At 38.0% G+C, this 25,210-nt stretch overlaps 2 protein-coding genes across 10 annotated transcripts in view; one reads left to right on the top strand and one right to left on the bottom strand.

Moving 5' to 3' along the window:
• Nucleotides 1-12,695, bottom strand: part of MED23 (mediator complex subunit 23) — a 39,303-nt gene extending 26,608 nt beyond the window's left edge. For 4 of the 9 annotated variants that reach the window (XM_067293711.1, XM_067293715.1, XM_067293719.1 and 1 more), the window contains exons 1-11: nucleotides 12,606-12,695; nucleotides 10,311-10,342; nucleotides 10,107-10,194; nucleotides 9,216-9,340; nucleotides 8,962-9,073; nucleotides 8,082-8,180; nucleotides 7,401-7,502; nucleotides 6,407-6,476; nucleotides 4,533-4,645; nucleotides 3,137-3,232; nucleotides 2,535-2,552 (exon numbers count right to left, since the gene is read on the bottom strand). In XM_067293711.1, the coding sequence (XP_067149812.1) occupies nucleotides 2,535-2,552; nucleotides 3,137-3,232; nucleotides 4,533-4,645; nucleotides 6,407-6,476; nucleotides 7,401-7,502; nucleotides 8,082-8,180; nucleotides 8,962-9,073; nucleotides 9,216-9,340; nucleotides 10,107-10,194; nucleotides 10,311-10,342; nucleotides 12,606-12,665 (915 nt within the window). In that variant the 5' untranslated portion in view covers nucleotides 12,666-12,695. Of the gene's footprint in view, nucleotides 1-2,534; nucleotides 2,553-3,136; nucleotides 3,233-4,532; nucleotides 4,646-6,406; nucleotides 6,477-7,400; nucleotides 7,503-8,081; nucleotides 8,181-8,501; nucleotides 8,601-8,961; nucleotides 9,074-9,215; nucleotides 9,341-10,106; nucleotides 10,195-10,310; nucleotides 10,343-12,605 lie in introns of those variants that run through there. The other 5 variants (XM_067293712.1, XM_067293716.1, XM_067293713.1 and 2 more) reach the window with 4 other exon arrangements.
• Nucleotides 12,664-25,210, top strand: part of LOC106497910 (ectonucleotide pyrophosphatase/phosphodiesterase family member 3) — a 54,247-nt gene continuing 41,700 nt past the window's right edge. The window contains 6 exon segments of the mRNA XM_067294581.1: nucleotides 12,664-13,410; nucleotides 17,777-17,829; nucleotides 18,182-18,320; nucleotides 21,696-21,774; nucleotides 23,235-23,357; nucleotides 24,512-24,637. Coding sequence (XP_067150682.1) covers nucleotides 12,664-13,410; nucleotides 17,777-17,829; nucleotides 18,182-18,320; nucleotides 21,696-21,774; nucleotides 23,235-23,357; nucleotides 24,512-24,637 — 1,267 coding nt within the window.

Below are 25,210 nucleotides of genomic sequence, written 5' to 3'. Positions count from 1 at the left end.
TAAAGAGGTAAACCAGAATTTTCAAAAGTGACTTCATGACTAGCTGAAGACATTAGTAGAGCTAGATTTCAAGAAACAAAATTTTTAAGTGCTCTGAAAAGGGGCCTTTTAAACTGAATCTTAATTTGGCACCAGTAACATCAGTCTAAACTGTTAATCACTTTTCAAAAACAGATTGTCACATACCTTCACAAACTTATTTAAAGCTAAATAAGTAAGAGAAGAATTAACCCAACTGAGAGCAGAATAGAGACTGACATGATAAAATAGTTTAAATCTCTACTTCCTATAGACCAGTTAGTATCCCACCTGGACTTAAAGCCATATACTTGATATAGGTATAAAAATAATCATCATCTCCTAAAACCTCACAAGAAAAACTTAAAATTGTCAAAGGAACATGTACAAATCTATAAGCATATCAAACTTAACCTTCATGTTTCTCTCTGCAAGGTTAACAGGACAGCTGAATTTGTACTTTTTACGCAACTCAAAGAGGGTTTAAATGACCATATTTCTAACATAGCTTTGCTTAGTTAAAACAGAACCCAAGAATTTAACTGTTCATCTTCAAGAATATTTGAGAATGAGGGTAAATTTCCTGTTTAGCTGAACCATACCTAGATCGTGACACCAAGAGAGTCAAATGAAGGCTCCAATCCTGCAACCAGATCTGTGTGAATAGCTGACAGGGTCTACAAGCAGCTTCACTTAAATAAAAAGTAAGGCCCGATCATCGCTCTGCAGGTGTTTCTGTATTTATTTTGAAATAAGCTTGGCACTATTTGCATTTCTACATAGTTTTTGTTACACTAACAATCCCATGCCCTTCAATTTACGCAGGTTATTTCAGTTCTAAAAGTGCAAAATTATACAGGCGTTTTACTGAAAGCACCAATATAGCTACACAACTTCTGAAAAGCATCATGCTATTATTTTTCATCAGGTGGCTACATTAACAAATACAGCCATAACATCAAGTTAATTTGTATCTAAACGTAAGTAAAAATTTATGTTTTCCACAGTTTTAAGCAGAGTATAACAATGTTTAAATAGAACATTTAATATTTCCTCTTTTATGCTTATATACCACCCTACTTTATTTTCACCGGTAAATTTTCAACTGCCTATATATCTTTATGCTGGTGTAACTGTAGTAGCACAGCTATAGTTCACGTTCTGTCAGCATTTCCTTTATAAGCTACAGTTTTCAAGTTTGTTCCTTGCCAATAAAAAGGCTGAATGCCAGGTTGAAACTTTGTGTAGAAATTCCTATACTATAAAACAAAGTTTAAAAAGTATACCTCAATATACTTCAATTCATAACTTCAATTTAATTTTATTCAGTTATTTTTAGAGGACGGCAAAGTATGAGTTAAAACCAGCATTTTTAAAATCAGTATTTTTTGACCTGAAGGCACAGACCACCAGTAAATAGTTACAAAAATAAAATATGTTCAATATATATTTTAGTCTTGATCTTGTATTATTTACCAGCTACAAGATACATAGAGGGACAGTTTATTATCTAAACGTAGACACAGAAATAGACATAGAATACAAATACTACTCATTTGAACACTAAACCTAGCAGCTCATTTCCAAGGTTTACCATTTCAGCTGCTTTAAAAATCTCAAATACAAAAGACTGTTGTATACAACACAAGAGTATTGTTTGCCAAGATGTAGGAATCTGCGCATTCAAAAACATTCTCCAAATCCAGAAATAGTGCTATTTTATTTTACTTACAATGGGAAATATACACAAGGTTTCAGAATCATGTAAATTTTATAGTCAAGTTACAAATCTGAAAAAAGTTTCTTAAATGGAAACACTGACACAACCTTCACTATAGTATTGCAAACAGCAACGCTATTTTATAAATCTTAAACGATTTTTTAAAATAGGTATGGAATTGATTATTGTAACAAGAAGGTATCAACTATAAATATAGGACCTATATTTCAAATTTCAAACAAAGTCCACTTGGTTGATTTGCTCAGGCCATGAATTGTTCACAAGTAGTCAAATTTTGGAACTACTTTTCCCCTGGTATTCTTATCTTTCTTTCACCTAGTTTAGAAAATATTAGAATTTCATGTTGGGAAGTTTGTTACAGAGGCTTCCTGATAATAAGAAAACTCCATTAGTAAAGCTCATTTCTACAATGGTTGTATTTATAATTTTCCAACGAGCACAGTGGATGTTTTTCCACCCGCATACAGAAAAATCTTGAACTAATCATCTCTCCTCATCTGAAAATTCCAGCAGACAAAGTAAAAGTTCTTATGACAGATAAGGGAAATGGTAGCAGTCCATTCCAACCAAAATCTTAGGATCAAAGGACTACTGACTGTCAGTTTTAGTTTTCATCTCTTATATCACAAAAGATTTGTAATGAGAATTTGACCTTGTCTAATGGTCCTGCCAATTTCAAGCCCTGACTGTACATGTATTCTCTAACTGGAATCAGTGGCTACAAAGCTGCCAGCGTATCGTTAGTCACAATACAACAGTAAGGTTGTGAACATACCTGAGCAATGTTCAAGGTCTAGAGCATTGGAGGATGGGCAGGACAAGACAGGACAGAACAAAAATAAAGGAAGAAAAAAAGAAAAGACAAAACAGTGACTATGAGGCCAGCCTCAAGGAACCCCAAGTCAGACCAAGCCCTCCCCTTCTAAGATTTAAAAAGAAACAACAACAAAAACCAACACAAAATCCAGCTTTCCACTATTCTAGTATTGTAACATGCCAATAGAGCAAAATATAACAATGTTTTGGAAACTAATGACACAAACAACCACCATTTTCTTTTTCTTTGAGCTAGCAGTCTCCTACTGTCTGTCAAAGGTATACTTGAGGCTGGCCTTATAGGAAAAAAAAGCAATGCAAAAAAAAAAAAAATCATATTTTAAATCTCTACTTTTCAATTTAACATTGGTAAAGCAATATACAAATGATAGGAACAAGTGTCCAATTAACCTAATATGATCTCATAAAAAATAAAAAAATAAAAAAATCACCATCCAGGCCTAAACTGTTTTGCTTAGTTAGCTATAGCAAAGAAAAGAGAAAAAGAATAGTGCAGATTCTATGCAGAATTAAATCACATGTTACAGCATAGTACAGTACCTGCTTATTCAGACCTAGCATATTGCAGACCATATCCCTTGAATACGGTTGTTCCAGCACATATCTCAACAAAGCAGTCTGTGGCTCAAACAGATCCTTCAAAAAAAAAAAAAAAAAAAAAAAAAAAAAAAAAAAAAAAAAGCACACATACAAACATATATTGCCTCAACATTATGTTTAAAACTACCATTTAACTGAGTTAAACAATAAAAGAATGAGTGTTTTATCTGTGCAATGTGTATTATCTGATGGCAAATCCTTTTGCTCTCTGATACCCAAAAGAAAGGAGGAAGTAACCACACTGTTAAGTACTGGTAGATTTTAGGAGGACCAAGTACAGGGAGATTCTTTGACTAAAAAAAAAGAAAAAAAAAAGCATGCTTTCTGAAAACAGCCTTGAAATATGGTGAGCAGGGCTCTGGAAGACCGTCAAGAACTCACTGGGAGCCAAGTAAGACAACTGAGGATGCACATGACAGAAATCCATAAAAATCATGAGTAGCATGGAGAAAACAAGTATGGAACAACTAACCGCTCACTGTCTTCCACTATCTGAATCAATTAAAAAAGGCCAGAATTTAAATCTGAGGCCAGATTCAAAACAAACAGAAGGAGCTGATTCCTCATACAACATGTGGTTGAGTTGCAGAACTCCTTATCAAAGGGATGCTGAAGATGCTAGAAGTTTACACGGGCTCAAGAGGAGATGGAACAAATATTCGGAAGAGGAATTCATTGACAGTTACTAAATACACAGAAACCCCACCTGCCTCAAGAAACCCCCACCTGTCTCAAGAAACCCCACACTGGAAACGCTTGTAGACTAAGAACACTGCATATGCCTTTATATATGCTATCTTTATAGTCTTCCTTAGAAACCTAGAGTACTGGGTGTGGGATACTGGATAAGGTGAATTTTTGTTCTGACCCTTTATGGCTCTTCAATTCTTTCACTCTTTCACATTCTTGAGGTTTAATTTTAAGTAGATTATATTTAAGTGTGAATTATAAAGTAAGCTTTCCTACAGAATAACAAAGAGCATAGAGAAGAAGAAATTACCTTCCCAGTCTCCTCCTCCTTCCCATTGCTAATCTAATTTTCAATCCATTCTCTGCACTCACTTGCTCCCTCACAAGCACACACTCACAAAGCACATGAAACATCTCTTGCTCTTCAGCACCCAGGGCAGCAGTCACACCACACGCTACTTTAAAGGTCCTCCACGTACAGTTTGAAGTCACTGAAATATGTAACAGTGAAAACACCTACATCTTCAATGTTAGCCTAACTGGAATGACAGGATATTCACAACTGAAATGAATTTATTTTCCCTAATGATATAAAAGCTTTGTATTTATTGAATACAACTCGTTTAAGGAGCTTAATAAAACATACCTTATCATATGGTAAGAGACCTTTCAAAGGAAAACGAAGGGTTGTAGGATCCAGCTTCCATGAGTTACACATGGCACCAGAGTTATTTACCACAGGAAGAAGACTACAGCGACCTACATGCAATGAAACACTGTAAATTCCAAAACAGTGAAATGGGCCTATTGTTTAAGCATTCTGATGCAAAAAGCTGCCTCAGCCACTTTCATGCTTTCATTAAACTTCCACTAATCTAAAAATCAGCTTCAAGCTTTATTTTTCTAAGAGAAAGCTACCTTTTTGTCTAATAAATTATAATCTGAGGAGTTAAATCCTTAATCTGGCTCAGTCTGGATATCATCCGAACTAAAATATTTGAAAATATTAAGCTAAACATAACATTAATTACCAGGGAAAAAATCTTAGCGTTTCATATGTCAAAGCACAAAAAGTTCTGCTCTGTAAGTTATTAGATTTTTATTTCATCCTCAGAGGAGCAACCTCTATGCCCACAAACCTCTTAGTTTACCAGAAGACTATTTTTCTATTGTCATTGCCTGACCTTGGGATGTAATTTTGGTACACTGACTCTTTCCACAAAGAAAATGGTATTACTAATATACGCATATGATTTATTCTTTTTGTTTTCCTTCGTTCTCCCCGTAACAAAGACTGTGGGCAGGATTCTGTTCAAGATTAAAACACAGTCAAACACAATTGGTCTCCAATTACAGTCAAGGAGATCTAGCCAATTCAGTCAGCGTAGGCCAATGTGATTCAGCTGATCAGACACCAAGAATCTTTTGTAGGGTAAATTTAGACTCTTTAGTTAGTGTAGATTAGACACCTGGGATTTATTTCCAGTTGCTTAAACAGATATCTGAACTGAGCCCCTAGTGCACCTATATGTAAGCATATAAATTTTGGTGTTTTAACTCAACCTGAATCTCATTGTCAGTTCAACTTCCACGGCTTCTGTTGCTCAAACTGGCCATATTACTATCAGATAGAACAAAGCAAAATTTATTTATATCTCCCTCTCAGTCATCTCTGCATTAGCCACTTACACATACAAGATTTATAAAGATTAATCTGTAATCCCCAAGTCATACACGAAAGTCATGTCATATTTAATAAAACAATAACTACATGCTTTTGAAACATGAAATATTTTGGGGCATTATAGATGAATTTACACTCAATCTCTGCATTAAAGAAGTGCAGTTACGATTAACCTTGTTCAGAGCTAAGAAATAATACTGTTGTTACTAAGTGACTTAATTTTCAAATTATACAGAAAACATTTTTATCCTTTTAAAGGAAATGGCAACAGATATCACAGTTAAAACATCCGAATGTCACTCTTCAGATTTCTAGTAAGAAAAGAAGGTGAGTTTTTCTTTCACAGAAAAAGCGAGCCAGCACTCATTCGAGCTATGGGATGTTCACCCAGATGTCTGCAATGATAGGGATAAAGCTACACAAATGCAAAAGCTCCAGTGGAAATATGAAGTCAGAAAACATTCCATGACTAACATACCAGTGGATCTGTATTAGCTTGAAATCCTTAAACACAGAAAAGCTACAAGTTTCTTAAGGCCTACTGTAGTTAAATAAAAAATAAATCCAGAGGCCAGATTAGAAACTATATAGCCATGTAGCAAAAGTCCACTTCCACTATCAGTTTATAGCCAGAAATTATTTTGAACTCATCAATATGGCTTTTCCCTTTCAACGCAAAAAACTGAAGAGAATCAAGTCTGAAAGTAAACTGCCAAGAGGAAAGATATTACATAAAACATAAGCTCTGAATCATTTTGCTTAGATGAATATCTATGCCCCAAAACGTTACAAGAAACAAATTTTATTTTGAAGTCATTTGTGCTTTCATCTCTTACCACAAATGGAATTTATTCTTGCTGTGGGTCTGAAGGTATCCACGAAATTTGATACTAAATTACCTAGTAACTGGGTGAGAAGAAGGGAAAAAACATGTTACATATACTGATACAGAATAATAAGACCAAAAAATAATTTATGCATTTTAATAAAATATACAGGCAAAATAACTAGCTTCCTACACATTTCAACAAGTCAGAAAATAAATCCAGAGACTAAAACCACAAAAGGAAAAATGCAACCCCATAAAGATGAGGCAAGAAGCACTCTTCTGACTTTGCACTCAAATAAGAGTTAATATAATAACTGTTTCTTGTAAATGTACCGTATTATTTCAGTGCACACTATTTAGTAATATAAAATTTAAGGCAATTTAAAATTTAGAATTTCCGTGCATAGCAAATCCCCATTTTCCTCTGGATAGCATTCCACAAAGGTCATTCCACAACTACATCTTGGTTTAAATCTTGGCTCAAGTGAGGTCAGTGACAGTCTTCTGATTAATTCTAGGGGGTCAGGATATTATCCTTTGGAGATAACTGGTTATTTTAACAAAATAAAAAACCAAAACTGAATCAACATTATGTTTTTAAGGAGACATCAATCGTTTTCCTTGCACTGAGTCTCAAATATTTTTGCCTAACTGAACAAATAAAAAGAAAACACTGGTCTGAAAGTTGAAGCAGTTTCTTGTCTTGAAGCACAAAACAAGCACAATGCGGTAGACAAGCACGATCCGCATTTCCAAACTTATTCAACAAAAACGACTCAGTACTTCAAGAGTTTTCAAAGTCAGGCTAGCGGTCCAAACTACTCTTTGAATTCCAAGCAAGAACACAGGCAGTTGCTGATGCAGTTATAACAAACCTATACCCTTAATTTAAGTGCATAAACACAGAACTTGTTGTTAAATACAAATTTTTAAACCTTCATTTAAACCTTTGTTTTGCATGGAAACCAACTCCAGATTATGCGATTTGATAACATAATTACCCAATGAGGAAGCTTTCCTTCAGGATATAGTTTCCTGATTTCTGTAACTGCAAAGTAGGCAGGTAACAAACATGCATTTCTTTCCAAAATGTATGCTACCACCTATAAACAGAAAAATGTGTCAGCATAAAACACTTTGGATAAAATAATCAAAGGTGTAGTCAGCTTACTAGTCTGAAGCAGCATCATAAAAATAGATATCAACAAAAATTAAAATGTTTTTTCTTAAGTTGTACCCTGATATTACTGCATTAGATTATAATCTATTTTTGATTATACAGGTATAAGTTAGACTGTTCAAGTCTTACTAAAACTACGCCTCTATGCCTGGCTACCAAGTATTTAAAGCAACTGATTATTTAAAGCAACTTCTCCTAAGAAAAGGGAAAGAAGTTAAACCTCAGTATTGATTTCATACAACTTATCTTAACTAAGTCAAATGTGGGTTTTGAAAACCCTATAGAGATGTGCTTTTCTATAACACCCCCACAAGCTGCTCATTGTTTAAGGTTTAAAACACATTTACTAAAAAGAACTAGCGGAACACAAAGAATAAGCCTCTGCTGTTGATCTGTACCAACTCTCAGAGAACTATCTCAGTGTATTAGCAACTGATGAATGTCAAAAGAATGACGTCCATCTTTTTTCCCCTATAGTAACATATAAAACTTAGATAGCTACCTCTCTTGCTGCTAAAAGCTGCTGTACAACAGCTGAGCTCACAGTGTTAGGAATTGTTAGGATCTTCTCCAGGATCACTTTCAACAGATCGCGCACACCCTAAAAGAAAGCATACAAAATCAACACTCTCAGAGATTCTTTATTTCTGGCAAGAAAATTATGCAATGAAAATTATCAGACAATACTGTGACTGAAATCAGCTGTGTGCCTCTAAGTGTCAGTAGACAGACTGCTACTGAGAACGTGAATGCTAATGACATTAAACCTTCTATGGAACCTCTCAATCTTAGGCTGCCCCAGAACAGAAAATAATTGTTGAACTTTGGATGTGCATCCAGAGATACCCAACTTACAATGGCTTGTTCAGACTGCCCAAAGTATAATATTGTATTTTATAGTTTTTTGCTCTAACATGCCCACCTGTACTAGTGAGGTGGTCCACCAAGAGAGATGCATGGCTTTCTACTGCTTCTGTTGGAATCTTAGCCTGCCAAAAGCCCAGCTTTCAGGGCTTTTTTCCTACATAGCAAAAAGAGGCAGAGCAGGTGTGAGAATACCAGCCTTAATGCTTGATAGCATTACTTTTCCATGTATAACACTTACACATCTGCATTAGGGTTATTTAGCTTGTAACTGAAAAAGGGATAGAAGATGACTGTGAAGGAGAGAAAAGAGTAGGAGGGGTTATGCCTCCATAAGTTATTATCTATTAAGGTAAAGCTCAGTTATGAAAAAGCATTAAGAATGGTTTCACTGAATTCATTTTTTTCTTTGATTATGAAAGCAGACTTGGGAGCACTGGAAGTCACCAACATAAAATCATAAAAACAAAGCCAGAAAAGAATGTCTTCTCACAAAGAAAAGAGTGAGGGGAAGATACCTTGTAGTCTACACCTCCAATTACTTTCCGGACCAATTTAAATGTTAATGCCCACAACTGTGTCCTTTCCCATTCAAGTGTATCGGAGTTTATCAGAGATTCACAAACCATCCTAGTGGAAGGAGACAATGCAAGAATGAATGAAGAGCATAAGCACATGCTCTCCAACAATACTTTTACAATGCCATCATAAAACACCCTCCAATATTACAATTTCCATATACCATATATTGACTCATTCCCCCTTAGCTTACCTAGGTGGCAACAGTCCAGTTTCTACTGCCATTGCTAAACAATCATAAAGAAAAGAAATCCTTTTAGGACTGTGCTGGCTATGAATGAATCTCACAATCCATTGGACACACTGTTCATGGGATTCCTGAAAATACAACAGAAGGGAGAAATAATGTATTTTCAGGTAGTGAAACAAACTCTAAAACATCATATACTGACCTACCATGAAGAAATAAAACTGACAGAGGGTAAGAACTCAAGATTTAGGATGTGAGGAGTCCATCTCCCTAACATTCAGTTTTCCACAAGTCTTTTGATCTTATTTTAATAGGACATCTGAAATAATTCCTTCTGAAGTCACACCTCATAGCTGAAACACTGATTTCTAGAGTGGGTTTTGTTCTTCACGTGTAAATTATCCAACACCGAATAGAATAAAATAGACCTTTATTCTGTATTATTCTTTCCTTTTCACAGTTACAATCAAATTTGCTGAAAACTAAGACTACCAGGTCTCCAACTACAAGAAGAATGCCTAGAGATATCTAATTTTTGGAAGGTAAATTTTACATATAAAGATCAATTTTCATTAAATATATCTGTTTTCTACATTCACCTCTACCAAAAATCCTATTAAAAATTACTTTTTTTTTTTTTAATTACCATTTGACTTCCATTTGGTTATCTTTATTAGCATTGTACACAAACCTTTGCTAAACAGCTATATAATCTTACTAATGTCAAAAACTCATCTTTTTTTCTTGCAAAGTCTTCCTATATTCTTTATCATGCCATATCTGAATTCAGATTGAGTGACTGGAAACAGACTTTATAGGTTAAGTGTTTGTCTACTAGACAAGCTGTTACTGTATTACAAAAGTATATATATAGACAACAAATTAAATGGTAACCTGGGAAAGACTGCTCCAGAACTGTCTAAAAGCACCCAGGCAGCTGATCAGTTTGGTTCTCTCATCTTCAGGAGTGTCCATAAACATACTAATGCAAATAAGAACATTATTTATTAGCAGTACACCAATGAAAGAGCACAAGTAGAAAATACAACTACATAGAAAATCATGCATCATGCCCAAATAAACTGGCTTTACACTTACCCAGGAAAAGCTTCCTCAATTACTTCTGTTTTCTGTAAGAGAAAAACCCTGAGTAAGCCCATTGTGAAAAGGTTCGCTGGGAGTGCTACACCACCAGGATAAAGCACTAAAGAGTAGCAGTCCTACTGTTATGGGTCTGTATCAGAAGGCCTTCAGGCAGATTTTTTTTTTTATATAAAGTTTGACTCTTTAAAAGTTGAGGTTGCTTTGCTTTTATATAACATTTTGAGGTTCTATATTAAGGCTCTTTTTTCTTTTGAGCACTTAAAGATTAATTTACATCCTGAGGTTGGAGAAATTATTCAATTCTGTAACTGTGGCTCATCTTTCATATTTTAAAGAATGAATCCTATTCTGAAACCTATCCTAATCTGAGTCCTATTAAGTTTTGTCCCAGTTATGTTCTGTGACACTGGGTTACATAAAACAATTATGCACAGAGTTGCTTCCCCTTCTGAGTTTAGATCCATTGCTTTTTAAATTTCTATTTAATGATCATATGGTCTTGTACTGCGAGAAAGACTACATATGAATACCCAATTTATCTCCTCTGTAATATTCATTTTTACATGCCATTTTGCTCAAAGGTTTCTACACCATTATTCTAATTTAGCAACACTACCCTATAATTTTTTTTGCCTTCCATAAGCATTTTGTATTATACTCAGATGTGAAGTCTGTAACTGACACATTTTCATTATTATTTTATTACTTGCAGTTTCCTCTAGTGTATAATCTTTCTGGCAATTCTTCTCAGTTGTAAAGCCTCAAACTGACTGCCTCTGCTACTTACAGCTTTCTCAAGAAGCAAAAGAGAACCTGATACTCATCTGTTCTGCACAGAAACTTAAGTGAGTTTCTCTATTGTCTGCAAAGTTGGTAATAGCAGCAGTGAAAGTTACAACTTGCTATTTTCTCAGTTACGGCTTCAAAAAAGCCCAGAGCACAAGAGAGGTGCTCGGCACTGCCAATGGTCACATTCGAATCCAACAGCTAATCACTTTACATGTCCAAGGTAATAATCGCAATCCCAAAATGGAACAAACAAACCAAAAAAGGCCCACAAGCCTCTCAAAGTCTGTTAGGGACTTTTTTTTGTTGGTGTTCCATAGTAATTTTAGGCAAATAACCTCGCTCAAAAACAGACAGTGACAGAACAGTCAAATCACAATGTTAAACATGTGAAAACATAATCTGAATGACAGTGCCCCAAAATTAATCAGGTATGGGCAACTAAACATTAAAAAATGCATGACTTCCTTTTCTATAAATAATAGAAGCAATGCGTATGCAAAACAAAAAGGAGAAACACAACCTTTCATCTACTGAAGTGAAACTTTGAGCTTCATTATCAGTTAGTCTTCTCTAGTAGGCCTACGCAATTTTTTGCTCAGATATGGCCAGTTCCAGCAGCCTCTTCTGTCTCAGTCCATCTGGAACTCCTGTTCAGGTCCTTGTGAGATACTGACAGTCCAGGGTTTCTGACCATAACACTAGTAGCCACAAAGTACTCAAATCTACCAAAAGCTGCCAATGGGATCACCTGCCTGATTCACAGTGCTACTCATCTTCTTCTTCTCTACTCCACTGCTGGCTGTTCTTGCCCCTCCCGAGCACCACTGCACTAAACACAAAATCCTAGTAACTTGCTATTCAGGCCTTTTAACTATTTATATTATACAAAACGATGAGATGAGTTCGTGACCTGCTGAACTATGCTTTGTTTTGTCAGTGCCACTGTGGGGACCCGTTTCCATGATTCGTTCAAGCGATTCCATTCATTTAAGAAAAACATTTTCTCAAGATGCTCATTGTCTCATAATCTTTTCTAAACGCTGACTTAAACCGTGCTTATTTTACAGCAAATTCAACACATCACAGTTTGGCTTTAGGTAAGCAATCTACCTTCCACCTGTATTACACCCGATTCTACCCTGTGTTAGCCTCAATCACGTTGTAAAGATGCATCAGAGGGGGAAATTTTTGCTGAGAAACTCTCCCTCCGCAGACGCGCAGGGCAGGTCCCGCGATGGGCCCACCGCCGGCGGCAGCACGAGCACGGCCGCGCAGGACGGCGGTGACTCACCACGCAGGGGCGAGCACACACCGACCACAGCGACGGCGCCGCGACGCTGCAGACCTGTTTCTCCCCGTTTTCCCCGCGCCCTCCCGCCCATGGGAAGGGCAGCTGCGGACGTCCCTCGCCGCCCTCCCACCGCCCCCGCGCCCGGCCCGCGGCAGCGTCCGGGGCCTGCCCCACCCCCCTCCCCCCGGCGGCGCTTCGGGCGGACTCACCACCACCTCCTCGAAGATGCTCTGTAGCTGGGTCTCCATGGGCACCATGGGGATCGCCATGGCGCCGCCGCTCGAGCCGAGCCGAGCCGAGCCGAGCCGGGCCGCGCCGCGCCGCACCAGGCCGGGCGGCGCAGCCCACAGCCGCGGCCTTCGTCAGGCAGGACGGCGGCGCGGCCTCTCCTCCCCCACGCCGGAAGCTCCGCGCCCGAACCCGCCCCCGGAAACCGACCTCTCGGCTAGGCGGTTCCGAGGGCGAAAGCGTTCCGCGCCGCCGCCTCCTGCCGCTCTGAGGCGCGGGGCGGGGCGGGGCGGGGCGCGAGGGAGGGTAACGGCCGCCCGCGGCCGTTGGCGGCATGGCCGCGCCGCCGCCGCCGCCGCCGCCGCCGCCGCCGCCGCCGCCGCCGCCGCCGCCGCCGCCGCCGTCGTCGTCGTCGTCGTCGTCGTCGTCGTCGTCGTGACTGCGGGGCTTGTCCCCGGCCCGGGGAGCGCCATAGATGGTGCGGACGGGGCTGGCCGGTGCTGGGCCCGCGTCCCGGGCAGCGGTGCGGAGGCCTGTCGCCGCGCCAGCAGGCGGCGGCCGAACCCGTCAGACAGCACCGGCTTTTCAGGTCCAACCGGTGCCACCATCTTCGTTGCAACACCGGCTGCCCCAGCAGCTTTCCTAACAGCCCCCGGCTGCCCAAACTCTTTAAATTCACTTCCCGAACTTAAACCTCCTCTGGGCCCAACGTACCAGACCCCCACCAGGCCGCTGATGGGGCTTCAGTACGGCTTTGAACTGCATACGGCAGGACCCTTGCACTGGGTCTGTATGAGAAGTGGCCAGCGTGGCTTTGTGAGCCATGCCCTTTGCTTCATTTCATTTCATTTCATTTCATTTCATCAAAAGAGAAATTACTGTAAACACCGGCGACGTCATAGCTGCTGAGGAAGTGAAAAGAGCAGCAGGCCGAGTGGCTGGGTCACAGGAAAGGTGTGGGCATATATACTGCTGCTTCTTCCCTTTTGTATGATCAGCGGCTGCATCCCCACCCCCCACCCCCCGCTTTTCTATCCTCTCTGATTCTTTGCAGATTCTAGAAAGAGGGTAAGAGTATGAGGAATAAAAGAAATGGGAAAGAGGGGATTGTAAAGCCATCTAGTTGCCAAAAAGCCGCCTTTGTTTTTAGAATAATTTGACAAAATACACATTCTGGTTCTTCCTTACAGTAAGGAGCCCTTACATTATTATGGGACTATAGTTTGCTGTAATTAATATAAAATTGGAATTATTCCCATAAAAACAAGTTAGAAAGTTAGAATAAACTGAAAATGCATTTATTTGAAAGTGATGATACATTGTATATATGTACTGTTTTTTAGATTAAAAATAAATGTAAAATAAAATAGTTTTAAAATCTTGTAGCTCTTTGACACTGTATTTTCTGACTTCTCTGTCTATGATTATTTCACGGCATAGTTTCCTGAAACAGCACTGAACCTAAATTCAGCTAGTGCTGGTAACTAAATACAGACTTATATCTATAGGAGAACTGATCTTCCTGAATCCTAGCTGATACTTGAAGGCTTAGAGCAGTGAGAAATTAAAATTTCCAGGTTTGAACTGAATGGAAAATAACAGGATGTACCCACAGAGGAAAACCTTACATTGAATTGGATAAATTATTTGTTCTAAATATAAACAGATTTTGTATAAACAGGCCTAGAAGAATGGATAATGTAAGCACTGAGATGTTATAAATAAATTTTAAAAATAAAAATTTTCAGGAAATTGATATGAGTGGCACCAGGAATTAAGCAGCTAGTAGAGGTGCCTGTTGTAGCCAGTAGGAATATACATACTTGAATCAATCAGTGTATTATTGTCAGGAATGGGAAATACCAGGTGGGGAAACAAATAATATGTACCTGTATATTATTTACCTACATATATATGTAATGAATCATCACTGGAAACAGAGAAAGGATCTAATTGAAGGTCCCTTTGCACTTGTTTCTATCACTTTTATAATTGGGTTGCCAGCTGGCTTTAACAGAAAAACATTTATTCTGTTAAGAACCATCTTTCCCTTTAGTCACTGTGTGCTTATTTAAAGTGTGTTGCAATGAGATTTGACATGCACTTGAATGTCACTGCAACTTCCAGTCACAGCACTTGCTCACACTGGACTAACTGGATCTTTATTTATCAAAATAGCAACATTCAGAGCAGTATACGCTCTAATTCTATGCCAAACTCATAGTCCTTTCCCAAAAATGACTCATAATGGAACTGGAGCCCTGAAGATGTTGTTTTACACAGCATTATGTCTCATCTTGAGGACCAGTCTACTATTACATTCATCTGCCTTAGTACTAGGTCACACTCACAGACTACAACCATTCTTAACCATGCCTTAGGCTCCAAATCTTGACCTAACCCTAATACATGTCCAAGCCACAATCTGGCCATAACTTTGTGCCTAATACAACTTTATCTTGAATAAAGATCATTATCCTACATTAATTCTAAACTGTATTTACCATGCCAGACCAATACTAACTGGTTACCTTGATCAAAGAGAATTGGTCTAACCTTAACCAGAGTCCACAACTTGGCCCAATTACTATACCAAATTTTAAGTTTTAAAACTAGACCACATGACAGTCTTGACTTGACTCCTGTCTACCATGAAGCACCAATAGTGATTTATCTAATAAATTAACCCCTCATCTAACCAGGTTCATTTTAATAAAATTGAACAGCATATGATCCTGTCTTTGGCAAAGGATCTGGTCACTGAGGTAGGGCTGAGGCCGTGAAATTCTACAGCAAGTCAGACCTAAGTAATGATGGTCCTGCTTTGTCCTGAGGGAACTGAATATCAAAGAGAAGAAACAGTACAGATCTTAAGCACTGAGATTACTTTTAGGTGTCTCTGCCAAGTGGTGAAGCCCTGACAAACTGTGTTTATTAGATAACATAAAGCCCTAAGCCTGACCAAACAAGAAAGAACAAGAAACTTTTGTGTGAGAAAGAAATGACCCTCTTAATCCAGAGACAGAAAAGAAAATGCACCTTTCGAAATGTTTTTAAAAAAAATGAGCAAACATTCTGACAAGCGACATTATGCAATCGTTATACAAGTAAAACAAGCAAGTTATTCATCTGTTCCAACTATTGAAATTAGTCTTTAATTTAAATGTTCCTGTGGCTAATGCTACTTTTGAGCTGGTCCAAGGTAAAACTATTTACAAAAAGGAATGATAAGGGAAAAGGAATACCTTATCATTTCTTTTTCCAGACAAAATTAGCATTCATTTATTCAACAACCAACACCTCATTTTTGGCATCTAAGTAGACTTTAATTACATGATTTTGTTATCACTCTGACCTTTTATATTAATAAAATTAATATGTAGGCAACAGTAAAGCATACTGGTGTGTTTCAGAATATCAGATATGACCATGTGGCATTTTTTGGATATGAAAACAGTTCATCTTGAGTGCCCTTCCAAGATCTCTGCATTTTAAATGCAAGCTTCTGAATTTTCCTTTTGGTTGAAACTGATGCAAAATAGGTTTTCAGTAAGTATTTTCTATGAGACAGGGTACCCAACCATTTGAATACTGCTAGAACATACCTGTACAGACCATACCTGTTTCAGGACTGTGCCATATCCTACCCATACTTAAAACATTAAGTGAAAGCAGCAGATAAATCACAGGTAAAACTGTGTGGGCTAGATTCTTAGTAAAATTGCCATAGTTTCCTGAGTGTTAAGTTGCATGTTGCAGAAATGGAACATGGCAATTTCATCTGCTGTTTTGTGATACCACAGACTTCAAACACCAGACCTCAAACACTGTTGTGGAATGTAAGATGTATGAAGTCTTTAAGTCAGGATTTTTGCTGAAATAAAATAATTTGGTCTTCAAGAGAAGTCATGAAAGATGAAAAGTGCATTTGAGGCCCGTCTAGTTCTCGATGGTCTTCAAACACAGTTGCTCTAATTTATGTCTAGTAGCTTAAAAGAGTAATTATAGTGAAAATTGAAACTGGCTACAACACAATGCAACTCTAGGTCTTTCTCCTTGTTTCCCCAAACTGCAGATTAACATATATATGACAGGGATGTCTTGCCTGTGTTCTTCAAAACAGTTTTCCTGTTTCTGGGTGCACCAAATTTATTGAGCACTGCCATTTGGACTGTAGGGCAATGGGTTCATCTGTTCTCTAGACCTCCATTTGTACCGTTTGCCAGACTGTACACAGAGCAGTCACTTAAATTTACAATTCAGTAACTGAAAAAACAATGTGTGATTTATAATTCTTTCCTTCTTCTAAGTGTGTTGTTTTCTTTGCTCTTAAATATTCTCTTACAGATTGTTTTTTGGTGTGAATTGTCTTTTGGTGTGGCTGGAAAAAAAAGTATTCTTAAACATGTGTGATGCCTGGAATCTTCAAGCAGAGAAAAGTCTAGAGTCTCAGTCAATGTTCATAAGGTTTTATATTCTTACTTTATCAATGGGAATATTCATAGAAATTCGTGCTGAGGGTAGAAATGTTTCTGAGAGCAGAGTGATAATTAGATAAGAGCAATCAAATTAAATATATGGCATCAAATCATGTTCCATTTGCTACATTATTTTCTTTGAGTTCAGTAGGAGCAGAAATGTACCCTGGGTGCTCACACTGATGATTCTTGCTCTCAGAGGCCAAATTTGCTGGTTTTATAAATTTTTTATAAATCACAACTCATGTGGTGCTCAACTTCAGAATCAGATCAACATGTGAATAGATCTGCTCTCAGTTTATGCTGAGAGTTGCAAAACCTGGTAACTGTAGACTGTGAAAATATGTTTTCATAACAAACAACGCTCCCATTAACACCCAAATTGAAAGACAAATAAATTTCAAATTGTACTTAAACAAAAACTTTTTTTTTTTTAACTGAATGTGATTTGGCAGTATACTGTTTTTTTTTTTATGGAATACATCTATCATTCCTGGAAGAAGTGTATCATGCTGAAAGGCGTGTATGACAAAGATGGATTGAAACTAAAGGGGAGGAATCCTCTGGGGCTAAAAAAAGGAAGGGAGCTCAAAACATTGGTGTGGCACTGATACAGAACTTGAGTTAAGAAACCATCTACTTACGTATTGGTTTTGTTAACACTTCCTTTGTAGATTACAAATAACGTGCTAAACGACAAGCTTTTAACCAAAGAGCTGAGTTTCATGTATGTTTTTTGCATTTTATTGTTTAGCAACTATTATTCCTAATCTATGGTTAGAGTTTATCTATTACCATCCTCATCTTGAATTTGGCAAACAACAATCTAAACGCAGTTTCCCTGCACCCAGACTCTGAAATGCTTTTCAACCTTTGACCTTGCGGAGGAATTCTCCTGGATACTTTGTCTTCCTGCAGACCTATCATTTAAAAACTATGATCTCTCTAGAAGCCCATGAACAAAGTTCACACACACACACACACACACACACTCACACGCACACACACTTTGAACGGGAGCAGAAGCTCAGTCACGGCTAACCCAGCTGAGGAGGCATAGGAACACAGCATAACCACAGCTGAGAAAGAGAGCTCAGCAAAATGCAGTCTCACCCCGAAATCGTCACGCATCAAAACATCTATTTGGATGAAATGACTTTATGGCCAGGAGAGTATGTCAAGAAAAAAACCCTCCAGAAATACAAGATCATCTGTATTGTAAGTAGGGGCTGTTCAAGGCTGGTCTTCTTTATCCTTTCAGAATTCTAGATACTGTGTTAACACTCTTACATCTGTAGATTTTTTACTAGTTTCATTGTATTAATAGAATGATAGATAGTCAGGATGGTTTTGGGATTGATGCTTCAAGTTTGACAGCATGAATGCACTAGCTTCACTGGCAGATTTCTGAAGTTCTTGTTGTGCTTATCCAGTGGTTTCAACACTGTCAAAACTCTTGTTTTTTTCTGGCAATTAACTGCACCTTTTGTTTCGCTGTGATAAATTGACAGTTCTTTTGCATGGCAAATAGAGTACTTCAATTATTTATTTTATATATTTGTTTAAAACAAGATCAGCTGTTTCTGTGGCTAAAGCAGCCCCAATTCATTTTTTTGCTTATTTTTTTGTGTCTTGGGATTTGTCATTAGCAAAACAGAATAGGCAGACAAGGCATTGGTGAAAAACACTCAGACAGCAAGGTATGGGAAAGACTAGTAACCGTTATTGTCAGCTCCACATCTCAGCGATCTTGTGTCAGCTTTTTCCCCCGTTCCCAATGCTTTAAAAGTCATGCCTTGTAAATAATAGTGTAGTTTTTTGTTATGTTTTTTAAATCCTTCAGTATAGATGATGCACATCTTCAGGCTTATTTTTGTGACCACAAAAGAAACAAATATTTAAAAATAAATATGTGTGTATATGTGTATATGTGTGTGTGTGTGTGTATCCACATATATATACACATATATATATATTGCATAGGCTCTTGAATCTATGAATTGGAATTTAGAGAAAATGCCAAATACTGATTTTGGAAAAACTAAAAACTTAATTTTGAAAACAGCCCTGTGAAAAAGAGAGGCAAGACTTTTCAGCATTATGTCATCAGAACAATTTCATATAGCACAAAAGACATTTTTCCTTAAGTCTTTAGGAAAAATGAATGAATCATGAGAAACTGTGAGAAAAATTCAGAATTATGAAGGAAAGTAAACTTCAAAGAGGGACTTGGAGGAGTAGAGTGAGAAGTTTAAGTATCTTGAAACATATTCATTCCTCCAATTGCAATGGTTTTCAAATACTTGCCTATACAAAAAACAAAATGTCAGTATTGGAAGTTTCAACTATTAATATTCTATACCATTCATCCACTTTTTTGATAAGCTACATGCATAAAGTGTTTCCTAGGCAACTTTTTCCTGAAAGTTTAGTCAGAGAATTGTGGTTTTAGTGAGTATTCACATCATATAATAGGGCCTCCAGAGGACAGTGAGAGAATATGCTTAAGGAACAACTTTTTTTCTGAATAAGAAGCTATAATTCTGAATTTAGATATGAAGTTAATTGTCTGAAGTCTGATAATTAAACTAGTCCCTGTGAGTGTTATTTCAACTTAAGGATGAATGTCCCCAAATCAAGGGCTTTTGTGAAAATGTTATAATAAAGTGTAGTATTTCATCTGTATATGTTACACATGACTTTTAATTTTTACCTCAGTGCCCCGATGCCTTGCAGCAGTAGGAATGTTTGGCTGCTGTAATGGCTACATGTTAAATCTAGTATCATTTATTTATTTCAATTACAAATGTAAGTTTTAATGAAAATGGAGGATAAAACCATAGTGAACTTTAAGACAAAGACCACATGCCATGGTGATTGGGAGGATTTGCATTCAGGAGAACAAAGACTGTTGTGTTTCCCTAGTAATGTTATGCATCCTGTTAAAGCTTCTGTCCAGAAAGAGTGGCAGGTGTTCTAGCCCGGGTGTGACCCCTAATTCTCAGTTCTTGTTGACTGGGCATGGGGTTAAACTGATGCCTACACACCTGCAGTCTGGAGACTTCACCCTGTCTTTTCTGCCTCTTTGGGAATTCCTTCCGACTCATGCTTATTCCATCTCTCCCTCTTACCCTGTTCTCTCACCCTTTCCATTCCTACTTTGGGGGTATTTCTCTCTGATTGCTGTACAAAAACGAGGGAGTGAGCATCACCAGGAAGCAAGTGAAGGTGGTAGAAAGAAAGGATAAAAGCAGTAACTTTGGGATGGCTGGTATTTGGTATTGCCTGCAAAAAATTCAGTGTCATGAAGCTGGAGAGGGTGGGCAGCAAAGGAGAAGCAGGAAATTCTCAGTCACAGCCACACAGAGCGTTGCAGCAGGAGGAGAAAGCATGGGATCTGGAAGGAGCCCCTCCAACAGCATCTACTCTGAAGAAAAGATATGTGTCACACCAGACCCGCAATTAGACCTCCTGATTATCCCTGTTAGAGGGCTAGTTGGAGTGTGCTACACTTTGACCTTCACCTTGTGTATCTAGATCTACCCAGGTTTTGGGGAAGAAATAACGTGCACTTGGACTGTGTCTCAGTCTGGAGCTGCTCCATGGCCAAACTGTGCACAGAGAGCTGAGAACCAGGTGGGCAAAAGGAACAGAACAGCATATGAGCACTTGGTTATATCCTACCCATACATACATTTTCTCAGCTCCTTATTATCACTGTCATGTCAGATAAGTGGCTTCATTACAGTGGGCCACCCCTCTGGTTTAGTTTTCCCTGGATTGTTAAACCATGGATGCACAGTACGACCTTTCTCACCGTTTCCTTGTCCTTATGGGCCACCCCTCCGGTATAGTTTTCCCCATATTGTTCTCACTGTGCTTGAGCTGCGCCGGGATGATTCATGTCCTCCCTGGTAGTTGGCATCAGGGGCGTCCCCGCTGATGGGCGGGTTGTCGGGTCCGCAGACCAGCTGCTGGTGAGTCCAAACAATGGTACGGGGTTTACTTTCTCTTATGGACTTTCCCTGTGCTTTTTGTCTCTTTCTCACTTCCTTTAACCTCACTTAACGCAATGACTTAATCATCAAGAGAAACTGGCTTGTGGATGAAAATTTGATGAAGAAATTCACTTGATCCAACTGAGTCTCTTAAGAAATCCCTGAGGCATTTCAGGAAAAGACACTGTATCAGGGAAATGGCTTGGATCACAGCTTGGTGTTCTAGAAAGCGAAAGGAAGCTAAATTTAAGGGTTTGGATTTGAGAAAGATAGGTTGTTCCTTCTGTTTACACAGGTTAAGTATTTGCACAACAGGTAAATAAATAATTACTTCTTCCTATCTTTTCCTCAGCAAAGACTTCCCTGATAACTACATGGGACCAGCCACAGGTTAAAAGGGGAGCATGTAGGTGTTGGCTTATAGCCAGTTCACAACATTACTAGTTTTAGGCCTCTCCTATCTTTAGGCTCAGAATGTCTCCAATGTTTTAAAGGTGATGAAGCTCATAGAAATAATCATCAGAGAATTAATTTCTAATAAAGATAACAGGTTATTGCAGTTATGAACTTTAAGTTTTGTGTGTCTGCGTGACAGGTTCTGCTAGTTGCTTTGGTGGTTATATCCCTGGGACTAGGTTTGGGACTAGGACTTAACCGTGGAGACCAGGAGCAAGGTATGTTTATGATACTTTCAGTATAAATTTCACTTTAGCTAGATCTAGCAAAAGCCTTCAGCAGAGGCTGTTTTATAATTTAACAAGGTGTTTTGTGAAAACTAAAAGTTCTTGTGTTTTTCAAGTTGGATTGCATAAAATCTCTACACTCACAGTCTATATGTGAAAAACGTATCCTAAAACAGTGCCTTGTTTCTCTTTCCAAAAGTGTTAAAGCTACTTCACAACAACTTTAGAAATTTCATTATAATAATGTTATTAGGAAATTCAAGATAGGAGTTACTTTATTATATATAATACCTTGTAATTATATAAACAATATATTTTGTAGAAGACATACCATAGTTTTTTCCATTTGTATTTTTCTTTTGTCAGGTCCATCTACAGTCATTATAGCTATTTGTTTGTTATTTTAATTATTTGTAAAGCTTTCTTATATTGGACAATTATTATTGATTTAAGCACTTAAAGAGTAAGGTAAAATGTGAGAACTTTCTACATGTGAAACAAGTTGGCTAGTTTGAAAAATACTCATTTTAACTCAACATGAGTTATACAGAGTGGGTATTAAAGACTGGGTTTTTTAGGTAGTACATGCCTTGCAAAAATATGAACCATATTTCAACTACAGTAGAATTACACCACCAAATCTGAGTAGTTACACCTACCCCTACATAATTGTGTGTGTGTGTGAATGAGAAAACTGGAAATGTAAATGCTTTGAGTGGTTCAAACAACTCTTCTCTAGTACATAAAATACAGGCACAAGGCTTGTTGTGGCTACCTGTGCAGCTTCAGGTGATGCTTAGAGATTTGGAGCTGGCTGGATTTGGAGTCCTAGAGCTGGCTTAAGATGTCCCAAAAGCCAGAGCTCTCCTCTGTGCTGTATGAAGGTGTCAGAGCTGTGGTGTGGAGCTGCATGTCTTGATTTCCTAAACGAGATCCTCATTTGAACCCTTTTCTTTCTTTGGATCAAAACATCCAAACCTGCAGATTTTTAAAGCACATTATAAGGACTAAGTGGGAGAAATACTTTAGGGGAAATGTCCATAGTGGAGTCATTCTTCTTTTTGGAATCCTGGATCCAGGAATGAGCAGGGGATGCTCAGTTTTCCCCTCCCAGGCTCAAAGAATGGGACACCCAAGTATTGCCTCCCTGTGTCATGGGTCCTTGGGAGAAGTCCTGCAGAAACTGTCCCACCAGAGGCTCTGGGCTGGTAGAGTGGAAACAAAACCCAGAACCTTCAACATTCAAAGAACTTTCTACAACTTTAAATCTGCTTTATCTGTCTTGTGTGTTAGTAACTGTATTGAAAAATGACTCAGGAAATTGATATAGGAAATTAATCAGTACATTTCTCTCTGTAGCCTGTGTCCATGTTTGTTGTTTTGACCTGGCCTGGATAGGATTATCTTTAAGCTTGAGTGCCAAAACTTTTCTTCCTGCATTTTCTTTACAGTCAGCTGCAGACACAAATGTAATGAGCCATTTAAGAAAGAGCTGTCAGGCTGCCAGTGTGACAGTGGATGTAAGGAGCGTCAAAACTGCTGCTGGGATTATGAGGACACCTGCGTGGAACCAAGTATGTGCCCTGACAGGCAGTACTCATTGGTATAGATATTTTCTGCATGGTAGTAATAGGAAAAGGATAAATTCTCTTGGTTACACAGATATACAGAAAGCCTTGTGGCCATTAAAAAAACCAAAAACTTTTAAGACTATGTCACATAACAACTTGGGGAGGGAAGAGGGCAATGGTGTTGATACTGCATTCAGGTTGTTAGAAGGCCATAATTTAGTGACTTGACGGGACACGAAATCTTGCGTGTCTTTCTCAAGTGATATCCCCATGTTTTTGTTACAGAGATGTATGCTTTTTAGGTAAAAGTATTCATTCAATTTTTGTGGGTTTCACACATCACAATAGAGCACAATACGACACAACAGAGCACAGCACAGCACAGCAAGGCAAACTCCTTCACAGATAACCAGAGTATTTGCAGTGCATATTTGCTGGCCCAGATAAAATTATGAATCAGTGTGAGTGGAACGACAGGTTTTCTTTGACCAGAGGTCTGAAATGATGCCTCTGTGCCACCACTTTTTCTATTTTCAGAAAATTATGGCCATTTCCCATAAAGTATATTCACAACACGTGTAGTACATGATGATTCCCTGAGTGAGATTATTGGCATCAGAAGGTTGCAGTGTTCTTCCAGGAAATGTGTCTGTTTCTACATCATGTCTAGATTCTTTTCCAGTTAGTCTCTATGCTCTTTTGACAGCTGCTCAGAGTTTTCTTCATCCATATTGCTTTCTGCCTGCTTCAGCCCTTAGATTGTTTTCTGCTGGGATCATGCATAAGAACAGGAAAAAAGTTCTCTTTCCTCCTTTTTCTCTTCTGTTAAAGGCATATGGATTTGGTTTTCTCCAGATCTTCCTGGAATGGTGGAGAGCATTGAGCCAGATGACCTTGAGAATGCCTTTCTAAACAAAATTATTCTATGATTCTGCGTTACCATTCAATGGAAGCAAAAATAGGCTTTACATGTTGAAAGAAATGTTGGGTTTTCCTTTCAAATAAGACTTCTGAGGCCATTCAAATAGGATGTGAAAATAATAGTTTAACAGGAACAGGGTTTTTTTCTTTACTTATTTGGGGCATTTCAACATAAAGGAGTTTACGTAAGGTTCTGTTAACTGAACTATAATCTTTCTCTTCTAATAATTTTTCAGCCCGATCTTGGAGATGCACTAATTTCCGTTGTGGTGAGACACGGTTAGCAGGAAGTTATTGTTCTTGTTCTGATGACTGTTTGCAGAAAAAAGACTGTTGCGTGGACTACAAAAGTGTTTGCAAAGGTAAATCAAAAGTTGATGTGATATTAAATGGATATTTACATTGGTAAAGATTCATATATATTTTTTCCTTTGAAATAAATAGATGGGAAAGCATGGCAAAAATGAAGGTAGATGCATTTGTTTCTTACATTTAGATTCTTATCTGTATAATGAAGTTTTAGAAGATGAAGATGTTTTAAGGTAAAGCTTTTGGTATTTTTGACTCGGAAGAAGAGGATTTCTGGAGAAAAATGTGGGATGTTTGACATTCATAAGAAACACACAATGTTTTTAATATTTCAGCAGTATCCAATTTTTTTTTTTTCAAAAAAAGATGGAGTTATGGTTCCTGCTTCAAACGCCTTGCAGTCCCAAGTACATATTATCATAATCTTCCCTAATTTAAACTTTCCCATCCATTTTATTATAAACTCATTTTCAGATTGCGTTTCATTATTAAATATGAATTTTATGTATATTAAGCATATTGTGTAAAGTGACGAAACTATGAGCTGAAGAAAACATCATCTGGTGTATTGTACACACTGGGTACTCCCTGAGGACATATCCCTTGATCCTTTACCTCTGAAAACA

This window comes from Apteryx mantelli, chromosome 3 (assembly GCF_036417845.1).
Source record: "Apteryx mantelli isolate bAptMan1 chromosome 3, bAptMan1.hap1, whole genome shotgun sequence".
NCBI classification, from domain to species: Eukaryota; Metazoa; Chordata; class Aves; order Apterygiformes; family Apterygidae; genus Apteryx; species Apteryx mantelli.
Note: the sequence above shows the minus strand (reverse complement) of the source record. Positions and strands in the feature narration are given on the sequence as shown.